General features: G+C 44.3%; 1 protein-coding gene across 5 annotated transcripts in view; it reads right to left on the reverse strand.

Moving 5' to 3' along the window:
• Positions 1-24,880, reverse strand: part of DENND4C (DENN domain containing 4C) — a 259,443-nt gene that overhangs the window by 199,897 nt on the left and 34,666 nt on the right. For all 5 annotated transcript variants that reach the window (XM_073542724.1, XM_073542725.1, XM_073542727.1 and 2 more), the window contains exon 2: positions 19,782-20,102. In XM_073542724.1, coding sequence (XP_073398825.1) covers positions 19,782-20,086 — 305 coding nt within the window. In that variant the 5' untranslated portion in view covers positions 20,087-20,102. The remainder of the gene's footprint in view (positions 1-19,781; positions 20,103-24,880) is intronic.

The raw sequence follows: 24,880 nt of genomic DNA on the forward strand, positions 1-24,880 counted from the left end.
CACTGGGTCATCAAAAGGGTACCTCCGCTTAAAGGCAGGTGACAAGGAGCCCCTTTTTTCAGGTCTCTTCCATTCCCTAGCTATCAGCTACTAGCTATTGTCATTTAATGGAAAGGCCCTGCGCTTTCTGGGATCTAGACCCCCGAACATCATGTCCTGTGCCGAAAGTTCTGGCTTTGCGTCTGCTACCCCCATGGTGGACCTTATTGCTCTAACTAGCCTATCCATTTGGTCTAAGGGGAAGCAGAATCGGCTAGTCTTCCTCTGAAGAAGACGAAGTGGAGGCAGGGGAATCTGAGGAGTCATCGTTCCTAGGGGTGGCCGAGGACTCCGAACCTGAGAAACTAATTTCTCTCCTCCTAGAAGAATCCCCTTTAGATAGGGCCTTCATCTCTGTCCTGATTATCTCCCTCAGGCTTGTGGTGAAGTCCGGCGTTTCTTCCGCTACCTGTTTGGACGGGGGAGAGTGTAAGGGCCTGTCAATCTACCCCTGGGCCATCGTCCCCTTTCAACCCCTACCGTTTGTCGCACACATGGCTGACACAACTTTTTAGGGTGGCCATCTGGTAAGGGGCAACTACAGAGGGCACATTCCCTGTGCTTCTGTTTTCCCATAGCTTTCCTCCCCTGCGAAAAAACATAAGGGAACACTGCATCAGGGTACATTCACAGAGATCTCTTACCCATGCAGATGAGGCAGGTACCGGATCACGGAGGGAGGCAGGAGGGTCCTTTAGTCTGGAGGAACTGCGGCTCTCTCCGCTCGTTCGTCTGTTTCTTCTGCTGGCCACTCGCATGAGGCTTCACCGTGGCCTGGTTCTGTGGGCGCTCCTGCACCTCGTCCTGCTGCTCTATGGGGACTTCTGTCGTATCCATTGCTGGGCCTTCAGAAGCACCCCAGCAGAGTCACCTCCTGCCTTATAAGGCCTCCTGGTGTCTGGGTCAACAGGGTTCTGGCCGCGGCACCTCCCACCCGGGACCCCCCCGCCCCATGCTCCAGCCCCCCCTCCCCGCCCGCCACCCTGGACAGCCGCGCACACCGGAAAGCTGGCCGGCACCCGACTTCCGGTTTCGGCGTTCCCGGCCCCGCCCCTTCCGCCGCTCGTCTGAGAAAGGAGCTGGCACAGCGCCCCCGGCTCAGACATGCCCTGCACCCCCACCGCCCTGCGCCCACCGACCGGGCGCAACCGCCAGCCCGGACGGAAAGGGAGACCGGACCCCAGGGGGAACGCACCAGGAGGGGCCCGGGGCATACATACCTCCTGGTGCCGGCACTCTGGAGGCGGCTGTCCACCGGACCCTCTGATCCACCTGCTCCAACCACTGCCGTGGTGACCTACCCAGCCCCACCATGGCGCTTCCAGGGACCCCGAGCTTGACCGAGGTAAGAGATCCCCCCGCTACCTGGGTCGGTCAGCCGGCCTGGGAATCCCTTGACGACTCCATGACGGACGATCTAAAGGAAGTCCCGTCCTCTAGGAACAGGAAACCAACTGATGCGTGGGAGAGATGCCACCCTTTTGTATCTGTAGGTTTCCTGTTCCTGAAGGGCGGATCCCCTCTCTCAGGTGGTGCTGTCATGGACGACCGAATAAAGAAACTTCCTCCAGATCCTACCGTACAATTTAGTGGTTACCGGTTTTCTGCTCCGTAGCAGGATAGATACTAAATTTTGGGAGAAGCCCCTGTTGTTTAACAGAGCCCTTTCAAATTCCAGGCCGTCATATATAGGTTCTCTACCTGCAGGTGAAATATTGGCCCTTGTGAGAGTAAGTCCGGATATCCGGGAGGACCCAAGGGTTGGAGATGGACATTCTCCTCAGCCAAGAGGACCAAGTCCTTCTTGGCCAGAAGGGAGCTATTAATATCACCCTTGCTTTGTCGTCCCGAAGCTTCCTCAGAACGGATGGAATTAAAGCTATCGGTGGGAACGCATATGCAAGGGGAAAGTGCCAGGGGATCATAAGGGCGCCCAGGGCTATCGGGTTCCCGGAGGGGTCTATGGAGCAGAATGTTTTCACCTTCCGATTCGTCTTGTTGGCGAATAGGTCTATGTTGGGTTTCCCCCATAGCTTTGTGATCTGATTGAAAACTCCCTGGTTCAACTCCCACTCGGCCTGTCTCAGCTGTGTGCGACTTAGGAAGTCTGCCATCACATTGTCTGACCCTTTTATGTGTAATGCTTTCAGTGAGCCTAGGTTCCTCTCCGCAAAGAGGAAAATTGACTTGGTCACCTCCATAAGGGTACGGGATCTCGTGCCCCTCTGATGATTCAAGTAAGCGACTACTGTGCTGTTGTCCGAGAAAACTCTTACGTGGTGGGCCCTGAGGGAGTTTAGAAAGTACAGGAGGGCACGTTTCACCGCTAATAGCTCCTTCATATTCGAGGAGGCTGCCTTTTTGTCTTCTGTCCAGACCCCTTGCGCTACCTAGTTGTCCAAGTGAGCCCCCCACCCCCTGGGGCTTGCATCTGTAGTAAGAATCTGAGAGACTTGTATCACCCAAGGGACCCCCCTGGATAGGTTGGATGGTTTCGTCCACCACAGTAGTGAGCGAGCCATTACGGGTGAGATGTCTAACCGTCCTTCTAAATTCCTGTGAAGAGAAACCTCTGCCGCTAGTATCTCCCACTGGAGATCTCTTGCATGAGCTTGGGCCCACTGGACAGCTGGTAGGCAGGCTGTCATTGAGCCGAGCAGGGACATGGCCTTCCTGAGTGTCATTCCAGTCTGTGTTATTGCTCCTTCTGCTAACTGTTCTATGTGTAGCCTTTTACCTTTCGGGAGACGGCAATTTTGCCTGAAGGAATCTATGGTTATGCCCAAATATTCTTGCACTTGGCTCGGCATCAACTGAGATTTCGGCAGGTTTAGCAGCCAACCTAGGTTCGACAAGGATTCCATAGTCCGGTTCAACTGGTCTCCGCAATGACAGGGGGAGTTGCCCATCACTAGGAAGTCGTCCAAGTATGGGACTATCAGGACGTCCTGCTCTCTCAAGTGTGCCATGACCTCTGCTATGATCTTTGTGAATACTCTCGGGGCGATAGCCAGCCCGAATGGGAGAGATTCGAACTGATAATGCTTTATTTCTCCCCCTATGGTGACTGCTATTCTGAGAAAATCGGCGGTAGTCCGTGTGTATGGGGACGTGATAAAAGACGCGTACTAAGTCGAGTACCATCATGTAACAAGATGGAAACAGCATCTTTACTGCGGATTTTATTGTTTCCATTCTGAATTGCTGAATCACCAGGCATTTGTTTAATCTTTTCAGGTTCACTATCGTCCTGAATGTCCCATCTGATTTCTTCTGCAAGAAGATAGGGGAATAGAAGCCTTCTCCTTTTTCTTGGTGGGGAACCTCCTGCAATACCGACTTCTCCACCAGGGTCTGAATCTCCTGTTGTACCGCAGCTTTCTCTTCTATCGACCACCTCTGTGGGGTCACTACGAAAGAGGGTTTGGGTGAGGTGTGAAATTTTAATTTGAGGCCTGTTTTTACGATGCTTAGAATCCAGGAACTGCTTGATATCTTTTCCCAGGTTGGGAAGAAGAGGCCCAATCTTCCCCCTACCTGGGAGACACCTTCATTGGGGTTGCTTCTTGTCTGCTGGCTTCCCGAACATGAACCCCTTTCTCTTGGCCTCTTCTATCTTCCCACTTATCTTGGGAGTTTTTAGGTGGCTTCCTCTGGATAAATTTCCTACTCCGAAAACGCTTGAAGGGGAAATTGGATGGGTTAGGGAAAGATTTCTTTTTATCCCCTGCTTTTTCAAGTATATCTTCCAGTGTGGGTCTAAAAAGGAATTCACTTTCACAGGGGATGGAGCACAGTTTTGTTTTTGTTTGCAGGTCTCCCGTCCAGCACTTGAGCCATAGAGCCCTCCTAGCTGCGTTCGAGAATGAGGCGGCCCTGGCTGTCAACCTGATTGAATCTGTGGATGTGTCCGCTAGAAATGCCGCTGCTCCTCTCATTAACGGGACGGAGTCCAGGTTTGCAACTCTTGGAGTTTTGTTCTTTAGTTGGTCGTACGGCTGGTCCAGCCACACCATCAGGGCTCTAGCTGTGCAGGTGGCGGCTATGGCGGGTTTTAGTCCTCCTCCGGCTGCCTTCCAGCTCCTTTTAGAAATGTATCCGCTTTTTTGTCCATGGGGTCTTTCAGTGTCCCCATGTCCTCAAATGGTAGAGAGAATTTTTTGAGGCTTTTGCTAAGGCTACATCCACCTTCAGTTGCTTTATCCCAAAACGAACAGCTTGGGTCCTCAAAGGGGTATTTCCTTTTTGGTGCGAGGAGGCCCTTTTTTTTCTGGCCTTTTCCACTCCCTCTGTATGAGCGTCTGGATTTTGTCGTTCATGGGAAATGACCTCCTCTTCTTCTGCTCTAACCCGCTGAACATGGCATCCTGAATGGTCCTTTTGGCCCTGGTGTCTACTAGTCCCATAGTGGTTCTGACTGCCTTTATTAAGTTATCCGTTTCCTCTATAGGGAAACAGCTGCGACCCTCCTCCGTAGAGGACGAGGAGTCGGATGACGGGCTATCTGTGCCTGATGAAGATTCGCTCTCCCTATCACTATGATCTGATTCATGTTCCTTTCTTTTGGGCTTCTTATGCTTTTTGCTTTTTCCCTGTAGGGTTTTGAAGGTGGTTTCTACTTGAAGGACAATTAGGGGCTCTAAGGTCCGAAGCGAACTCTGGGGATTCCTTGCATATTGTATGTTCAATGCAGGATTGGCAGAGCTTTTTTCCCCACGCCGTGGGGTGCCCTCCTTACAAAGTGGGCAAATCTTGTGGTTGGCCTTCTGCGTGCACCTCTTCCCCTATAAGAGGAGGACAGGCCCTAATTACAGCATATATGTTCACGTAGTCCACTTACCCACCGGACCAAAGGATACCGAATCAGAAGTGGGCCTCGGATCTGCTTGCGGCTTGTCTTTTGGGACCCTTGCCCAATTGGACTCTTTGTTGCGTCGGGACCCTGAGCGGCTGCTGTTGTGTCTGGTCCTTGGCCTCCTTCTTACGGTGCTGCTGCGGTGATTTCCGCGCTTGCTGCTGGTGTCCTGTGTTAGAGGATACGTCCAGCAGCTGCTGCTCCTCTTAAGGCTCGGGCTCATGGTGCCAGTAACAGGCAGCGCTGTGCCCCCTGTGCGCCTTTAATCAAGTGGGGGGCGTGTGGTTTTTTTTTGTTTTTGTTTTCTCGGGGTGAGCGACGCCTGTACATCTCTAATCCCCCAGAGATGCTTTTGCGCCGCCCACGTCATCCGACGGCGCCCCGCCCCCCGAACACACGCACTGCCCGGCCTACCCAGAGATGCCTTGCGACGTGTGACGTCGTTTAGGCCGCGCACCGCTCTGTGCACTATCGCCGTCCCCGGCTCCCAGTCCTGCATTGCGCCGAGGCCGGTGGCGTCTCCCCAAGCTTCCGGCGCGTGTGGGGATACCTGCGCCCGCTGGCGCTCTCCCACCCCGGTACCTGCTGCGGCCCAGGGCCGCCCCGGCCACACATGGAGAACGCTATTCCGGGAGAGGTGGTCTTCTGGAAGCGCTTCTGCCGCCTCTCCTCCCCGCACACCCTGGAGGCCCGCTGACCCCAGCGGTGGCGCCTCGGACAACCGCACCAGCTGGGACAGGGGGCTCCCGCTGACATCCTCCAGACTGGTCGACCCCAGAATCCGATGGTAAGTCTGTAGGTTCCCTATGGGGACAGGAAACCAACTGATGCGGGAGGGAGGTACTGCTTTTTATCTGTAGGTTTCCTGTCCCCGTGGGGCGGATCCCCTCTCTCCGTGGTGCCGTCATGGGGGAAAGAGAAAAAAGCCCGGTATAGCCTTTAAATTACTCCAACAGCTGAAAGGAAATGGGGGGAATAAACTTCCCTGATATTAGACACTATAACCTAGCATCCCTATTCCGTGTGGTGGTGGTGGACTGGCTGAGAGGGACGTCCTGTTATGCCCAAGACGACCTGGAGTGCGGTCTCACTCCGGGGCTGGCACTCCCTGCCCTCTTACACTCCCCTTATACTGAACTGCTGGCTGAAGTAAGTTAACCCACTCCTGATGTCTACATGGCAAGCATGGCAGAAAATACGCCAACAGTCCCGGCTCTCCCCCTGGGTGTCTCTCCTCCATTTTCTCGTTGGTAACCCTCACTTTCAAAGTGGACATTCTAATCCCGTCTTCTATCAATGGCACTCTCATGGTATAACATCTATTAAGCACTTAGTCCACCTCGAGGAACCACGAATATACTCAATAGAGGAGTTGCAATGTAAATACCCCACCGCCATATTCCCTTCTTTCCAAAACTTACAAAGCAAAAGTTATGTAACAAAAATACTAGCACATCTACCTGAACATGAGTAGAGACTATGCCTGCTTAGATGGTTCACTAAATCTAATTATTCGTCTGGCCAAATAGCCACCAATTACAAATTCATCCATGTAGCCCTGGATTATGAACAATCCCAATTTCCGCTAACAAAAAGGCAGATCGAGGACCTCAGCTTGTCCTGCAACACCACTCTGAAAGACTTAGATCAAGCCTACAAATTCCTCCCTTCAGCTCGTATCCTAGAAATAAGACTGAAAATCTGTCATGGATCATACCTAACTCCGCAGAAAAATGGGGCTGTACACAACCTCCAAATGTTTCAAATGTCACTCCCCAGACGCCAACTCGTTCCATTGCCTTTGGGCATGCCCAGTAGACCATTTTGGGTCTCAGAGTATGACAATTCACAATCACACACCTGACAAACTTTGCTCCTGATGAACCTCTATGGACCATTTTTGGATATTTAAAACAAGATAAATACACCTGCTCTCCAGGGGCCCGTAAACTATTACATATGGTGGCGGTGGCAGGTGCTAAGGCCATTCTACAGACAAGGATCCACGACCATGCCCCTCCTTTCAAGATCTTTTTAGAAAAACTGTCGTTTCTGCTTCAAATGGATTGGGTTGAAGCCTCCTTGCATAAAGAGGGAAGGGTGTTGGGGGTCCACTTCGCTGTCGTTGGGTCCCGAGTTTAAAGTTAAACACACATGCAGGGTTTTCGATAAGTAAAAAATGTACCTGTTTCTGACATACTTTCTTCCCCCCTCCTTCCCCAGTTTTTCTTTGCTTGTTCTATTCTCCTTTTAAACAATGCAATTTCTGGAATAGATGCACTGACATATATGCCTCAAGTAATAATGTTTGCACTGATGGATGTAAGGAAAAAAAAAATTAGTCACTAAAAACAAGGTTTAAAAAGGAAAATTATAAAATGTGTATGTGTGTGTATATATATATATATATATATATATATATATATATATATATATATATATATATATATATATATATAGAGAGAGAGATATAGAGAGAGAGAGATAGAGAGATTATCTTGGTTTATTACTCTGCATCATTATTGTATCCATATATTATTTCAAGTTTCCCATTTCTAGATATTATTGGGCATATGGTCCCCTTATCCTTCCACATCGCAGGTGTTTGGAACATAAATATAGTCATTTTAGTATTGCAATTGTAAATCTTTATCAGTGCTAGAAAAAACTGAAACAAACGCAATTCCTTCTCGGCCATAAGTTCTAGTCAAACAAGCGTTCTAATCACTGACTTGTACATATTATTGAAGCATGGAAAGCCACAGATGAGACCCGAGAATCACTATGTGGCCAATCTCTGTGCAGATTCTCTAGTAAATTACAAGTGAGATTTAATCTGAGACATGCAAACATACCATTATACATCATCAGAGATACACAAATATATGGATGGCACCGGATAGAAAATAGATGTCACAAACACTAAACATGCCAACCATAATATATCACTTTATCAACAGAACCTATATGGCCAGACATTCCTTCTCCTTTATGGCCACTATTTTCTGTCTCCACTACTTCTTCCATATTACTGTCAGGTGAACAGTGACCGTAGAAACCTTTGTTGTGAAATCTGCATAAGTTATAACTTACTATTTTATTAAGTAAATGTAGGACATGGTTGGTATAAATACTTGGCAGGGCTTTCAAAGGAATTTGGCCCGATTTCCTCTTGGTCTATTATATGAGCAGGATAAACTGAACTCTTCCGCCGCCTTGGAAGTGCTTGCTGTGAGAACGAATGACAAATCTCACCCCATTACATCTGCCTGAAGGAATGCAATGCTGAAGCATGGTGGAAGATTATAAGCAGGCAGCTCCCAGAACATAAATCATGAGCAGCAACTCCCGGCACTGCCCCCAGCTCTGCACAACCATGATATGACTAGATAGCTTTTAGAAGCCTCTTTCAGGTAGTAGGACAGCTGAATCACACCTGACGGTTCAGTTGCTATGTATACACTGCCTAACAATAGGGTCGTCACACCTAAAGCTCACGGCGGTATTGAGGGGTAATAAAGAAATAGAAAGAGGCTCATAACATTTTAGAGTAATACCCAAGTCATTTTTTCCTGTCTACTCTTTGGGGCAAAGATCCCTTCCTTCCACACTTGCATGGCTTTTCCTTTGCCATCGTTCTTGTCAATTTTAAAAAACACAGGTGACAGATGAAGAAGGGAAAAACAAAACATATGAACTGTAGCAACTTATTTATCTATGGGTTGTCATTCAGAAATACTTCACACAACCAAATTCGAAACTGTACAAATCAAATTCAATAGATCTGGGAGGTTTTCAGTCTCCATTGGACTTTTTTTCTTAAATCGCATTCTAATTAGCGGTATGCATTTCATTCTGATTTTAAAATTGACAAGGTGTATGCCAAAAATACACTTTTTTTGGCATACATTTCCCCTTTAGAACAGAATGCCTTCGATAATGTAACAACCACCATGCAATCACATACCAGTGGTTAAGTGGAGACAAAACGGTCATCCAGATTTTGCTGCCATAACCAATGTTCAGCATAGACTTTCCACTAGGTCAAGGCCAGGGTCACGCTCTGGATTCAGAGACATGCCTGTGGGGCGACTCCTTATCAGCATGCAAATTGTTCCTTCATAGCTCTAGCTGCAAACCAGGTACTGAGACAATCAATGTAGCAGTATTTCATATACCAGTCAATCCTAGTCATCATGCAAGCAAGGAAACCGGGAGAGTAACCTTGTGAACGTTTCCCACTGAGCCCAGCACCTAACACTAATCGTTAGCCATTATTACATTTCTTTTAAATATGGCGGGGCTTTACAGTTAATGCCAATGCTGCCTGGTAGACTCCTCGGTTAGGGCAGAATGAACAAGATGACAGATCCCTCCACGAGATTGGGTAATGCCAAAATATAACTGTCATGCTGGGTGCATTTTTTCTTTCATAGAAAAATGCACACAGCAAGACGCTCCTGTTTTGGCATATACAGATATCTTTTTTTATTAACCTAATAGGGCAAAGGAGACTTTTTTATAAAGCAATCTTCAATTCAAGCCTTTAGTAGCAAAAGTTTGCTTGGCAACTAAACACACAGGTAAATGACGTGACGCCTCTCATATACGACTTGTGAGGTCTACATTCTTTACTCCTTTTTACCATGTTTTGTGCAGTTTCTGGTCATGTATTCACTGCTTCTTAAACAGTATCCTGATGACAACCCAGAGTTAGCAAACTACTGATGGCATTAAAGCAGCACAAACTTCTAACAGTAGCACAAACTGATGGCGTTAAAGCAGCACAAACTTCTAAAAGTAGCCTTCTACCAATAAATGAAGGCTTGGATTGAAGAATTCTGTGTCTTGTTAATAGATGTGCTGAGATTGTACATTTTTGAGGCTGATGCATTGAGGAATATGCAAATTGCCTATTCAGATAGGTAGATGACTTGAACTCTTAGGCTGTGTGCGCACGACGCAGATTTGCAGCGGATCCGGAGCGGATTTTACCGCGCAGAAACGTTGCATTTCTGCATTGTGATGTACAGTAGCCTTAAAATCAATGTAAAAAAAAAAACCGCTGTGCATAAGCTGTGGATTTTTCCGCGGTACAAAATCCGCAGCATGTTACTTCTTTTGTGCGGTTTTCCATCTCCCCTGTCACCAAATCCGCAGGGGGAAAACCGCGATGGAAAACCGCACAAAAACTGCATGAAAACCGCATGAAAAATGGAAGAAATCCGCAGGAAAAATGCAGGTCATTTGACCTGCGGATTTCTTCCATTCTGCGCGGAAAATTCCGCAGGGCCAAAAAGTACGTCTGCACTCAGCCTTAGGCTATGTGCACACGGTGCAAATTCTGCTGTGGAATTTTCCACACAGATTTTGCTAAATCTGCAGGTAAAATGACCTTCGTTTTACCTGCAGTTTTTGTGCGAATTTCCCCTGCAGTTTTCACCTGCAGATTTCTATAATGGAACAGGTGGAAAACTGCAGCAAAACTGCACAAAAGAAGCGACATGCTGCTTCTTTTAGGCTATGTGCACACGGTGCGTATTCTGTGCATGCATTTTCTGTGCAGAATTCACTAAATCCACAGGTCAAATGACCTGCATTTTTTCCTGCGGATTTCTTCCTGTTTTTTTGCGGTTTTCCACCTGCGGATTCCTATAGTGGAGTAGGTGGAAAAATGCAGGAAAACCGCACAAAAGTAGTCACATGCAGCTTTTTTTTTTCCACATGAAAACCGTGCGGAAAAATCCGCAGCATGTGCACAGCGTTTTGTTTTTTTTTCATAGTGTTTAATGGTACGGTACATCACCTGCAGTTCTGCTGCAGATCCGCAGTGCGCAAAACCGCTGCGGATCCGCGGCAGAATCCGTACAGGGCCTTATTCTGCACCAAATCTGCGCTGAAAAATCTTCAGCATGTGCACAGCGTTTTTTGTTTTACATAGCCTTAAATGGTACTGTACATCACATGCAGTTCTGCAGGGCCAAATCTGCTGCAGAACTGCACAGAATCTGCACCGTGTGCACAGGGCCTAAAAGTGCCACCTGTTGGAAGCAGCGATCCTACAAGTTACTTTCTACCCTTTGACGAGTCTTGCAATATGACTTAGGATAAAATCCAAATCAGAATCTCAATTTGAAGACACAGTGTTTCAGGCTATTGGTCCTTGTCAGTGCAAAGTATGAACTGATTTGGCTGGGTGAGAGGCTCTGGACTGGGGTCTAAAGGGTTGATTGTGACTTGTAGGATCGCTACTTCCCAACAGGTGCCCCTATAAAGTTCAAATGTAGTGATGGGCGAGTAGCATCATTGCTCGGGTGGTCTCTGAGTATTTTGGCGTGCTCGGAGATTTAGTTTTCACCGTCTCAGCTGCACGATTTGCGACTTGCAGACAGGCTGAATACATGTGAGAATTCCCTAACAAACAGGCATTCCAAACATGTATTCAGCATATCTAGCAATCTCAAATCATGCAGCTGAGGCGACGAAAATTAAACCTTCGAGCACGCCAAAATACTCGAGACCACCCGAGCAACGAGTATACTCACTCATCACTATCACAAGGAAAAGGAAACACGATCAAGAAAGCCCACTTTAATTTTAAAGAATATAAATTTTATTAACACATCAAAGAGAACATGGGAGAGACATAAAATGCAATTGTGCATAGACAGAAAATATACCATAAGGGTACAGATTATACAGGGCATCAAAGGATACTAGACATTTAAAAATCCATATACACGGTTAAAAATCCCTTCAATATACATATCAATATATAGTTACGTCATGCAGCGTGCTGGCCCACATAGAGGTAAGTATATATACATAATCATAGAACCACCACCGCACAGCCAATCTTACCTAGTTATAGCGATGCCCTGAGACCTGTACCCACCCCAACGCGCGTTTCGGCCTAGCCTTTTTCAGGGGGCGTGAACCAGTGTAAGGAAACAAGGTATTTAAAGAAATAGGCAGCCAATGAACACGCTGAAACATATCACTGATGCAGTCCCAGAAATGACGCCCACAGCGCTACACATAGAGAGACACAAGCGCACAGATGACAAAACCGGAAGTGACATAATCCACGTTATACAGGGCGGAGATCCGCAAAGACACCAAACCCATCATCCACCACGGTATGAGAGTACCGCTCCACCCATAACTTCCAGCCAATGACATCATTACCGTCATGCATAGCATAGGTTCCCGATGACGTAGGCCCCATCGTCCACCGCGCTAGTGCACACCATCCTGCCTATACATTCTAGACTACATCAGACTATAGTGAACAAATACCCATCCACAACAATCATCAGTGTATCAAAATATAAAAGCGTCACATACCCGTGGATAAGTCCAGCGCAATCATACTACAAATGTTAAATAGCAATCACATTGTAACTTTGCTCTACGTGTACAGATAACGCCAGGTCATAGACTAAACGCATGCCAAGTCGCACACACCAGTCTGAACTGTGGGATAAAGGTCAAAAAAGACCTAAATACCACTGGACAGAAAATAGAGGAGAGGCCGGCATGCGTAAATAGACCTTAGATTTTTAAGAAAATATGCACATACAGAAAAATATATGGGTCAAAAGGTACTGTGGTATACAAATATATAATTGACACCGAATATAGCATACATATATACGTCAACATACAGTGATTACAGATGTAAACAGAATACAATAAAAATTCCATAGTGATAGTTGCAGGGACACAGCGGGTTGAAGACCGTCATAATGGGCAAATCGATAGAGTTTTATTCCAATAATGTAGCAGAGACAGGAAAAGGGGCAGCGTCATTTACACATAGTCCATATGTATAGGCGTGATCATTGAAGCCTTAAAGGATAAAAACAAAGATAATTAAAACAATGACTAAAAACCATACACAAATGCAGAGAGATGGTACAACACCAAGAAGGATTGCCAGGGAGCAGCCATATGCGTATAATAACTCAATAAATTACAAAAAAGGGGCAAAGCTTATGCCCTCATTGAGTCCATTCAGTTGTAAGGTATTCAACGTGTTTATCCACCTTGATTCCAACTGGGCTAATTTTTGGGAGACTTTACCACCATGGATTCCAGGCTCAATGCAAGCAATGCCCCTAACCCTCAAAAGCGAGGAATCACAGCCGTGAATAGACCATAAGTGATGGGGAATAGTCTTAAGCATAGATGGATCAGTTTGACCTAAGGCAGCAATAATGCCTAGGACATGTTCTCTTACTCGAACTTTGAAGGGGCGAGTAGTTAAACCCACATAGATCAAACCGCATGGGCAAGTGGCGAAATAGATTACATTACGTGTGGTGCAAGTAATACGCTTCCTAATACTATTTTTCTTGGATCTATCAAAGTTAAAAAATGTGTCACATTTCTCAATATTAGAGCAGGCCACACATCTGCCACATGGGGCACATCCATTTCTCACAGGGAAGGAATCCAGAAATGTAGATCTAGGGATGCCCACATGATGGCGACGCACCAGAGAGTCCCGAAGGTTCCTGTAGCGACGTGTAGTAATCACTGGTCTGTTTGAAATATATTTGGCCAACACAGGATCAGCCAGTAGAATAGGCCAACCTTCACCTGTGAGAAACGTGCATGATGATCAGTGATAAAACGTACCACATTATCCTGTTTCCTTACAGATGGACCATATATCAAATCGTTGCGAGAGGAGTTTTTGGCACGGCTATACGCCCTCTTCACCATTCTATGGCTATATCCATGCTCATAGAAAATAACCCTAAGCTCCTCAGCCCATTTTTCAAAAATCTCCCTAGTGAAGCAGATCCTACGCAAGCGCAGAAACTGCCCAGTAGGTACTGATTGAATCATATGCCTAGGGTGTGCAGAAGAGGCGTGCAACAATGTATTTGTGGATGTTGGTTTCCTATAGATATCCGTCTGCAATATATCGCCCTCTCCCCGGCTGATCAAGACATCCAAAAATTCAATTTTTGAATTGTCAAAATGATAAGTGACATAAATATTACGATCGATGTCATTCAAAGATTTCATAAATATATGAAGAGAATCAATAGAGCCCTACCAGATCAGGAGAATATCGTCGATGTACCGCGTCCAAAAGGGGACACGGTCCATCGACACCTCCCGATCTGACAGGAGGAGGTCCCTCTCCCACAGCCCCAAGAAGAGATACGCATAGGCGGCCGCAAAAGCCGCCCCCATTGCGGTCCCCTGGAGCTGCAGGAAGAAGGACCCCTTAAATATAAAAAAGTTATGTGAAAGAGTAAATTCAAGCAACTCCAGAACCAAGTTCTGGAATGCAGCAGGAAAATTAGTCATACCCAAATAGAACTTGGTGGCCCCAATGCCATCGGAATGCTGGACATTAGTATACAGAGACTCCTCCTGTCAGATCGGGAGGTGTCGATGGACCGTGCCCCCTTTTGGACGCGGTACATCGACGATATTCTCCTGATCTGGCCGGGCGCTATTGATTCTCTTCATATATTTATGAAATCTTTGAATGACAACGATCGTAATATTCATGTCACTTATCATTTTGACAATTCAAAAATTGAATTTTTGGATGTCTTGATCAGCCGGGGAGAGGGCGATATATTGCAGACGGATATCTATAGGAAACCCACATCCACAAACACGTTGTTGCACGCCTCTTCTGCACACCCTAGGCATATGATTCAATCAGTACCTACTGGACAGTTTCTGTGCTTGCGTAGGATCTGCTCCACTAGGGAGATTTTTGAAAAACGGGCTGAGGAGCTTAGGGTTAGATTCTATGAGCATGGATATCGCCATAGAATGGTGAAGAGGGCGTTTAACCGTGCCAAAAACTCCTCTCGCAACGATTTGATATATGGTCCATCTGTAAGGAAACAGGATAATGTGGTACGTTTTATCACGGATCATGCACGTTTCTCACAGGTGAGGGATGCCCTCAGTAAATCTTGGCCTATTCTACTGGCTGATCCTGTGCTGGCCAAATATATTTCAAACAGACCAGTGATTACTACACGTCGCTCCAGGAACCTTCGGGACGCTCTGGTGCGTCGTCATCATGTGGGCATCCCTAGATCTACATTTCTGGATTCCTTCCCTGTGAGAAATGGATGTGCCCCATGTGGCAGATGTGTGGCCTGCTCAAAAATTGAGAAATGTGACACATTTTTTAACTTTGATAGATCCAAGAAATATAGTATTAGAGGGCGTATTACTTGCACCACACGTAATGTATTTCGCCACTTGCCCATGCGGTTTGATCTATGTGGGTCTAACTACTCGCCCCTTCAAAGTTCGAGTAAAAGAACATGTCCTAGGCATTATTGCTGCCTTAGGTCAAACTGATCCATCTATGCTTAAGACTATTCCCCGTCACTTCTGGTCTATTCACGGCTGTGATTCCTCGCTTTTGAGGGTTAGGGGCATTGCTTGCATTGAGCCTGGAATCCATGGTGGTAAAGTTTCCCAAAAATTAGTCCAGTTGGAATCAAGGTGGATATACACGTTGAATACCTTACAACCGAATGGACTCAATGAGGGCATAAGCTTTGCCCCTTTTTTGTAATTTATTGAGTTATTATACGCATATGGCTGCTCCCTGGCAATCCTTCTTGGTGTTGTACCATCTCTCTGCATTTGTGTATGGTTTTTAGTCATTGTTTTAATTATCTTTGTTTTTATCCTTTAAGGCTTCAATGATCACGCCTATACATATGGACTATGTGTAAATGACGCTGCCCCTTTTCCTGTCTCTGCTACATTATTGGAATAAAACTCTATCGATTTGCCCATTATGACGGTCTTCAACCCGCTGTGTCCCTGCAACTATCACTATGGAATTTTTATTGTTTTCCGTTTACATCAGTAATCAATGTATGGTGACGTATATATGTATGCTATATTCGGTGTCAATTATATATTTGTATACCACAGTACCTTTTGACCCATATATTTTTTGTATGTGCATATTTCCTTAAAAATCTAAGATCTATTTACGCATGCCGGCCTCTCCTCTATTTTCTGTCCAGTGGTATTTAAGTCTTTTTTGACCTTTATCCCACAGTTCAGACTGGTGTGTGCGACTTGGCATGCGTTTAGTCTATGACCTGGCGTTATCTGTACACGTAGAGCAAAGTTACAATGTGATTGCTATTTAACATTTGTAGTATGATTGCGTGGGACTTATCCACGGGTATGTGACGCTTTTATATTTTGATACACTGACGATTGTTATGGATGGGTATTTGTTCACTATAGTCTGATGTAGTCTAGAATGTATAGGCAGGATGGTGTGCACTAGCGCGGTGGACGATGGGGCCTACGTCATCGGGAACCTATGCTATGCATGACGGTAATGATGTCATTGGCTGGAAGTTATGGGTGGAGCGGTACTCTCATACCGTGGTGGATGATGGGTTTGGTGTCTTTGCGGATCTCCGCCCTGTATAACGTCGATGATGTCACTTCCGGTTTCGCCATCTGTGCGCTTGTGTCTCTCTCTATGTGTAGCGCTGTGGGCGTCATTTCTGGGACTGCATCAGCGATATGTTTCAGCGTGTTCATTGGCTGCCTATTTCTTTAAATACCTTGTTTCCTTACACTTGTTCACGCCCCCCCGACGATGGCTAGGCCGAAACGCGCGTTGGGATGGGTACAGGTCTCAGGGCATCGCTATTACTATCTAGGTAAGATTGGCTGTGCGGTGGTGGTTCTATGATTATGTATATATACTTACCTCTATGTGGGCCAGCACGCTGCATGACGTAACTATATATTGATATGTATATTGAAGGGATTTTTAACCGTGTATATGGATTTTCAAATGTCTAGTATCCTTTGATGCCCTGTATAATCTGTACCCTTATGGTACAGACATTTGTTGGGAATCTCTCTCAGGCAAAACTAACAGGTCAAGGAAATTCTTATCCTCTCTTGCTGACAACTTTATCTTCCAAAAGGTAAGGGAGAAAACAAGGGGAACTGCTACCTTGGATCTAATCCTTATAAACAGGGAGGAAATGGTTGAGGAGGTAAAAGTGGCTGGAACCCTAGGAGGTAGCGACCATGCTATTTTAGAATTTTGGATAACTAGAGGCGGAAGACCTGTGAAGACTCAGACGTCAAGGTTAGATTTCAGAAAGGCAGATTTTAAGGGATTCAGAAAGATAATTGGAGGGATCCAATGGCTGGATATCCTTAAAGACAAAAATGTCCAGGAAGGATGGGAAATCTTGAAAAATGAAATTCTCAAAGCACAGTTGTTAACAATTCCGAAAAGAGGGAAGAATAGGAAGCATTTAAGGAAACCAGGATGGATGAACACAGAACTTAAGCACATGCTAAAAAGGAAGAAAAAAATGTTTATAAAATGGAAAGAGGGAGGCATATCTAAAGAAGAATATAATGCTGTCTGCAGAATCTGCAGGGCACAAATCAGATTAGCTAAAGCTGAAAATGAATTGAGGCTTGCAAGAGATGTCAAAAGCAATAATAAAGGATTTTGGGGATATGTCAAAAGTAAAAGAAAAGTCAAAGATGCTATAGGATTTTTACAGGATGAAAATGATGAAATGGTAAGACAGGATGTTGAGAAGGCTGAACTTTTAAATTCCTATTTTGCATCTGTTTTCTCTCAGAAAGGAAATGTAACACCAACTGTTATTCAATGTCCTATTAAGGGAATAGAAGAATCCAGGATATCTATAAACAGAAAGATAGTGAGGAAACACTTAGCTAACCTAAATGAATTCAAGTCTCCAGGTCCAGATGAATTACACCCCAGAGTACTGAAGGAGATAGCAGAAGAAATTTCTGAACCACTCTCCATAATCTTTGAAAATTCTTGGAGAACAGGAGAAGTGCCAGAAGACTGGAGAAGAGCAAATGTTGTTCCTATCTTCAAAAAGGGGAAGAAGGTGGACCCAGGCAACTATAGGCCGGTGAGTCTGACTTCTATACCAGGAAAGATCTTTGAACAAATTATTAAACAACATTTAAGTCAATACCTGGATAAGAATGAAGTGATCAAACAGAGTCAGCATGGGTTTGTAACTAATAAGTCATGTCAGACTAACTTAATTTTCTTCTATGACGGTATCACTGATTGGGTGGATCAAGGAAATGCTGTAGATATAGTATATCTTGACTTCAGCAAAGCATTTGACAAAGTCTCTCATACAATCCTTATTGAAAAAATGACTAAGTATGGAATGGACAAGGCAACTGTTAGGTGGATTCATAGCTGGCTTAGTGATCGGACCCAAAGAGTGGTCGTAAATGGCTGCACATCCAGTTGGAAGAATGTCTCAAGTGGGGTACCACAGGGCTCTGTCCTGGGCCCTGTATTGTTCAACATCTTTATCAACGATTTAGATGAAGGAATTGAGGGTAAACTGATTAAATTTGCTGATGACACAAAGCTAGGAGGGATAGCTAATACTAGAGAAGAGAGAGAGAGGATTCAAAAAGATTTAAATAAACTGGAGAAGTGGGCAGTAACTAACAGAATGGTTTTTAACAGGGAGAAATGCAAAGTACTACATCTGGGCAATAAAAATGAAAAAAGCATATATAGAATGGGAGGAATAGGGCTAAGTGACAGCACATGTGAAAAAGACTTGGGTATACTAATAGATCACAGACTGAATATGAGTCAACAGTGTGATGCAGCAGCAAAAAAGGCAAATGCAGTTCTAGGATGTATTAACAGAAGCATACAGTCTAGATCACGTGAAGTCATTATTTCCCTCTACTCCTCTTTGGTCAGACCTCATCTGGAATATTGTGTCCAGTTTTGGGCACCACATTTTAAAAAAGACATCAACAAACTGGAGCAAGTTCAGAAAAGAGCGACCAGAATGGTGACCGGTCTGCAAACCCTGTCTTATGAGGAAAGGTTGCAGGATTTGGGAATGTTTAGTTTGCAAAAGAGAAGACTGAGAGGAGACTTAATTGCTGTCTACAAATATCTAAAGGGCTGTCACATTGTAGAAGGATCAACTTTATTTTCATTTGCACAAGGAAAGACTAGAAGCAATGGGATGAAACTGAATGGGAGGAGACACAGATTAGATATTAGAAAAAAACTTTTTGACAGTTAGAGTGATCAATGAGTGGAACAGGCTGCCACGAGAAGTGGTGAGTTCTCCTTCAATGGAAGTCTTCAAACAGAGGCTGGACAGACATCTGACTGGGATGATTTAGCGAATCCTGCTTTGAGCAGGGGGTTGGACCAGATGGCCCAGGAGGTCCCTTCCAACTCTACGATTCTATGATTCTATGGTATATTTTCTGTCTATGCACAATTGCACTTTATGTCTCTCCCGTGTTCTCTTTGATGTGTTAATAAAATTTATATTCTTTAAAACTAAAGTGGGCTTTCTTGATCGTGTTTCCTTTTCCTTGTGCTAGTTCTGTATGCGATTGGCTCCATATATAGGTCCTATTTTTTGCACCAATATGTGCTATTACTATATATTGATTACTGATTTATCATAATGGTGCATGATCTATTGCTGTGTTTTTGTCTCACTCATCACTTTTCAAGTCCTCTTTCTCTCCAAAGAGGCAATTCGCATATTAAATTTCCCAGAGGAGCATTGCATGGCAAATAAGCCTCCTTATCTTGACAAGCCAGAGCTGGTATGTCGCTCTCCACAAGGAGAAACGTTACCCCTTAGAAAGCATTGAATAGATTCCCAGAAATGACCACACAAAGCAAGTGTCTCCCAGTACATATTGTATCTCCCAAAAGTGAGCAGTACAGCACAATAACTTGTGTATGCGTACAACTGTTCTTCTGCGTTTATATTTCAATATTAGAAAATCTTAGGTACAGAAACAAATACATACAAGAGCTGACAACCCCACCAAAAGAACTCACCCAACATCTATCAGAGGTGCCTTCCCTTTCTCCCGCTTGTAACAAATGAACAGCTCTGGACTCTTCAGACTGCCGTGATTGAGATTTGCCTGAAGACCACTTGACGTGAGTTCGATACACGTGAACCCCTCTGGTACGGTCTCACCCGCTGTCCGGTTGATGATGACAATATCTGTAATTGGAGCTTTGGGCCGACCAGCTTTTGTCTCTCCCCGAGCCACATCATGATCAAGGAGTTTAGAGGTATCTGTCAATCCTGCCACTACAAAGTAATCTGCAACACGGGGACCTTTATCTTCCATCATATCTGCAGTTGTCTGCCTGAAACAAATAAACACAAAAAAAAGAATAAATAAATAGAGCCACCAATTTTTCGGTTTTATTTTTTTTGGCGAAAGACAATACAAGTCAATAATGATTGCAAATCCAAAATTTAAAGGCACCAGAGAATTGTAGTGATAAAACGTAGCCTTTATTTCAGCTTTAAAAAAGCACGGTGAAATATAAAAACGAGGTAGACCAATGGTGGATGAGAATTACTCAATGGACTATATAAATTAATGATTGCATGAAGCCATAGAATGGATATGAGCACCACTGTCTGCGATTGTAATATTCACACATGGGTGTCTACTTATTTTCAAAACATCATGTAATGGGGCTCTGCTTTTTAGATATGAGGGTCTCAGCAATAGGGAATCACTCAAAGGCCAGTTTCGCACACCCGTTAAACACCGACCATGCTCACATTGCAATACCCAGCCTGACCACGGGGTCTCTCAACCTGAGCTAATGGCCTGATATATGCCCATCATCTATATCAAGGAATCACTTAGCTCAGGCCCAGAGGTTATATACCATAACAGCATGTACGTCTAAAACTAACCTCATCCTACAATTTGAGAGACAATGTCACAGAAGTGAAAAGTATTAGGATATGTTTGGACTGGGGTCTAAAGGATTGGACGCTGTGTACAACCGCAGCCTCCAATCAGCAGCGGCCAGATGTTACAGCATAATGGAGGGGATTTCATAAAATCCCATCTCCACTATGCAGTCAAAGACGCAGGTGGCAGACGTGCGTATACGCACATGATGCGTCTTTGTAGAACGCAGAATGTCTATTTATCTTGCAGAGACGCTCCATCTCCGCCAGATAAATATCACAGTCCAATGTATAGGATGCGGTGATTCCGTATGGTTCAACGAACACATGCGGAATCACCGCGCATACAAAAGCCGGCAGCACTTTTGGTGGAGCGGTGTCCAAAGCGCTGCATATATGGAACATGGAAATATACCCTTAAAGCTTAAACGCTTGTAGAGTGTCTGGACTGAATCACCACTATATCTGTAATACCAACATCTGGGTATATTATAGAACCCAGTAAGTGATACAATTACTAAAACCTGTTACTTTGGTTAAAACTACGTCACTGATACTCTTAACATACAATGTGGATCCAATGTGTTGCCAAAACCAATGATTTTATGCATACACTCAGAATGAGTGTTTTGCTCATTAGACAATTGCCAACACATTCAGAACAGTAGGTAGTAGGAAACAAGTGTCTTTACTAACGCTCAATCACTGATTATTGGCTCATGTAACAGGGCCATAACCTATCAGATGACAAAGTATCCCTGCATTAACATAACACATCATGTTATATTACTATGCATTCATCTGGCGTGCACACACCCAGATCAGCTTTATTGATGTCTACAGTACAGTAAAGCACACAAAACAACCCTGATGTCAATGACCAGCTCCATCTCCATAGACTGGATTATGAGCCATTAGAACATAATGGCTGCGTACCTTCACTTACAGTTCTAGATAAGCATCTAACTTTGCGATATACATGGCTCTTGATGCTGAATTTACACAATTATCCCACCATCCACAAACAAGCAGTGGGTTACAAAAAAATTTGTTATGAGCATTCATAAATAATTCCTAAGAAGAACTCACTGAGTTTAATTACATTTTGTTTACTACAGACTGAATAATAATAATCTTTATTTATATAGCTCCAACATATTCCGCAGCGCTTTACAATTCAACAGTTCATATACAAGTCATAAGTAACAACCTTACAAACAATACAATAATTAACCCCTTTCTGCCATTAGACGTACTATCCCGTCCATGTGCCCTGGGACTTAATTCCCAGGGACGGGATAGTACGTCTAATGCGATCAGCGGCGCCCACGTGGTGAGCGCCGCTGATCGCGGCCGGGTGTCAGCTGATTATCACAGCTGACACCCGGCACAATGTGTCAGGGGCGGTCACGGACCACCCCCGACACGTTAACCCCTTGTACACCGCAATCAAACACGATCGCGGTGTAGCGGAGTTAAAGGGAAGCATCGGCAGGGAGGGGGCTCCCTCCGTGCTTCCCTGAGCCCCCCACGGCAGCGCAATGTGCAGCGCTGCTGCCGGGAGCTCTTTCCCTACAGGCCCCCGGATCCAAGATGGCGACGGGGGCCTTCGGGGGCCTGTAGGGAGCTGACCTCCTCACTGCCTGCAAAGCGCAGGCATGAGGAAGTCTGCAGAACTGCCTGTGACAGATTGCTGATCTGTCACAGTGATCTGTGATGTGACAGATCAGCGATGTCCCACCTGGGACTATGTAATAAAGTAAAAAAAAAAAAAAAAAAGTGTAAAAATAATTAAAAAAAAAAAAAAAAAAAAAAAAAAAAAAATATTCCCCAATAAATTCATTTTTTGAAAATAAAAAAAAAAAAACAACAACAACAAAAGTACACATTTGGTATTGCCACGTCCGTAGCGACCCGCCCTATAAAACTGTCCTATTAGTTAACCCCTTTAGCGAACCCCTTAAAAAATAAAAATAAACAACGAAGCAAAAAATAATGATTTATTATCATACCACCGAACAAAAAGTGCAATAACACGCGATCAAAAAGACGCATATAAATATCCATGGTACCGCTGAAAACGTCATCTTGTCCCGCAAAAAACGAGCCGCCATACAGCATCATCCGCAAAAAAATAAAAAAGTTATAGCTCGCAGAATAAAGCGATGCAAATATAATTATTTTTTATATAAAATTGTTTTCATTGCAAAAAACCGACAAAACATAAAAAAAAGACCTAAATGAGGTATCGCTGTAACCGTACCGACGCGAAGAATAAAACCGCTTTATCAATTTTACCGCACGCGGAACGGTGTAAACGCAACCCCCCAAAAGAAATTCATGAAACGCTGGTTTTTGTTCATTCTGCGTCCCAAAAATCGGAATAAAAAGCGATCAAAAAATGTCACGTGCCCAAAAATAGTACCGATAAAAACGTCAACTCGTCCCGCAAAGAATAAGACCTCACATGACTCGGTGGGTCAAAATACGGAAAAATTATAGCTCTCAATATGTGGTGATGCAAAAACTATTTTTTACAATAAAAAAGTCTGCATTCCAAAATGTCACTACTTCCCTTCCGAGCCCCGACGTGTGCCCATACAGTAGTTTTCTCCCACATATGGGGTATCAGCGTACTCAGGACAAATTGGACAACAACTTTTGGGGTCCAATTTCTCCTGGTACCCTTGGGAAAATAAAAAAATGGTGACTAAAAGATCATGTTTGTGGAAAAAATACGAATTTTTTATTTTCACGCCCGGGTGTTATAAACTTCTGTGAAGCACTGGGGGGTTCAAAGTGCTCACCACACATCTAGATAAGTTCCTTGGGGGGTCTAGTTTACAAAATGGTGTCATTTGTGGGGGGTTTCCACTGTTTAGGTATATCAGGGGTTTTCCAATCGCGACATGGTGTCCGATCTCAATTCCAGCCAAAAACGTCAAATGGCGCTGCTTCCCTTCTGAGCTCTGCCATGCGCCCAAATAGTCATTTACACCCACATATGGGGTATCAGTGTACTCAGGACAAATTGCATAATAACTTTTGCAGTCCAATTTCTCCTGTTACCCTTGGTAAAATAAATAAAATTGAACCTGAAGTATTTTTTTAGTGAAAAAAAGTTAAATGTTCATTTTTTTTTTTTTAAATATTCAAAAAATTCCTGTGACGCACCTAAAGGGTTAATAAACTTCTTGAATGTGGTTTTGAGCACCTTAAGGGGTGCAGTTTTTAGAATGGTGTCACTTTTGCGTATTTTCTATCATATAGACCCCTCAAAGTGGCTTCAAATGTGATGTGGTCCGTAAAAATAATATGGTGTTGCAAAAATGAGAAATCGCTGGTCAACTTTTAACCCTTATAACTTCCTAACAAAAATAAATTTTGGTTTCAAAATTGTGCTGATGTAAAGTAAACATGTGGGAAATGTTACTTATTCAATTTTTGTGTGCTATATCTCTGTGATTTAAGGGCATAAAAATTCAAAGTTGGAAAATTGCGAAATTTTCAAAATTTTCGCCAAATTTCCGTTTTTTTCACAAATAAACGCAAGTTATTTGAATGAAATTTTACCACTAACATGAAGTACAATATGTCACGAGAAAACAATGTCAGAATCACCGGGATCCATGGAAGCGTTTCAGAGTTATTACCTCATAAAGGGACAGTGGTCAGAATTGTAAAAATTGGCCTGGTCATTAACGTGCAAACCACCCTTGGGGCTTAAGGGGTTAAAGCAAAAATAATGACGACCCTGCCCGTAAGAGCTTAAAATGTACAATATGAAGCGTGCTAATTGGCATGGACAAAAAACAAAATATCAGCAGATATTGACCACTTCCCTACATGTGATGTCAGCTGCAGAGGAGAGGAGCCTGCTCTATACAGGGTAAGAGCCTATTTTCCTATACAGCCAGCACCTGTGGATAACTGCAGCAAACAGATCCCGCTCAGATTGCTGCTGTCTAATCAATTCGATGCCGCTGTAAATGTCTGATTATGGGGTGCCAATGTGTTAACATGGCAGACATGAGCCTACTGAAAACACCGTTGTTGCTTCTTTGGTACATATATACTGCTCAAAAAAATACAGGGAACACTTAAACAACACAATGTAACTGCAAGTCAATTACACTTCTGTGAAATCAACCTGTCCAGTTATGAAGCAACACCGATTGTGAATCAATTTCTCCTGCTGTTGTGCCAATGGAAC

The sequence above is a fragment of the Dendrobates tinctorius genome, unplaced genomic scaffold, assembly GCF_039654945.1.
Source record: "Dendrobates tinctorius isolate UK_male_01 unplaced genomic scaffold, ASM3965494v1 ptg000128l, whole genome shotgun sequence".
In the NCBI taxonomy this organism is placed as follows: Eukaryota; Metazoa; Chordata; class Amphibia; order Anura; family Dendrobatidae; genus Dendrobates; species Dendrobates tinctorius.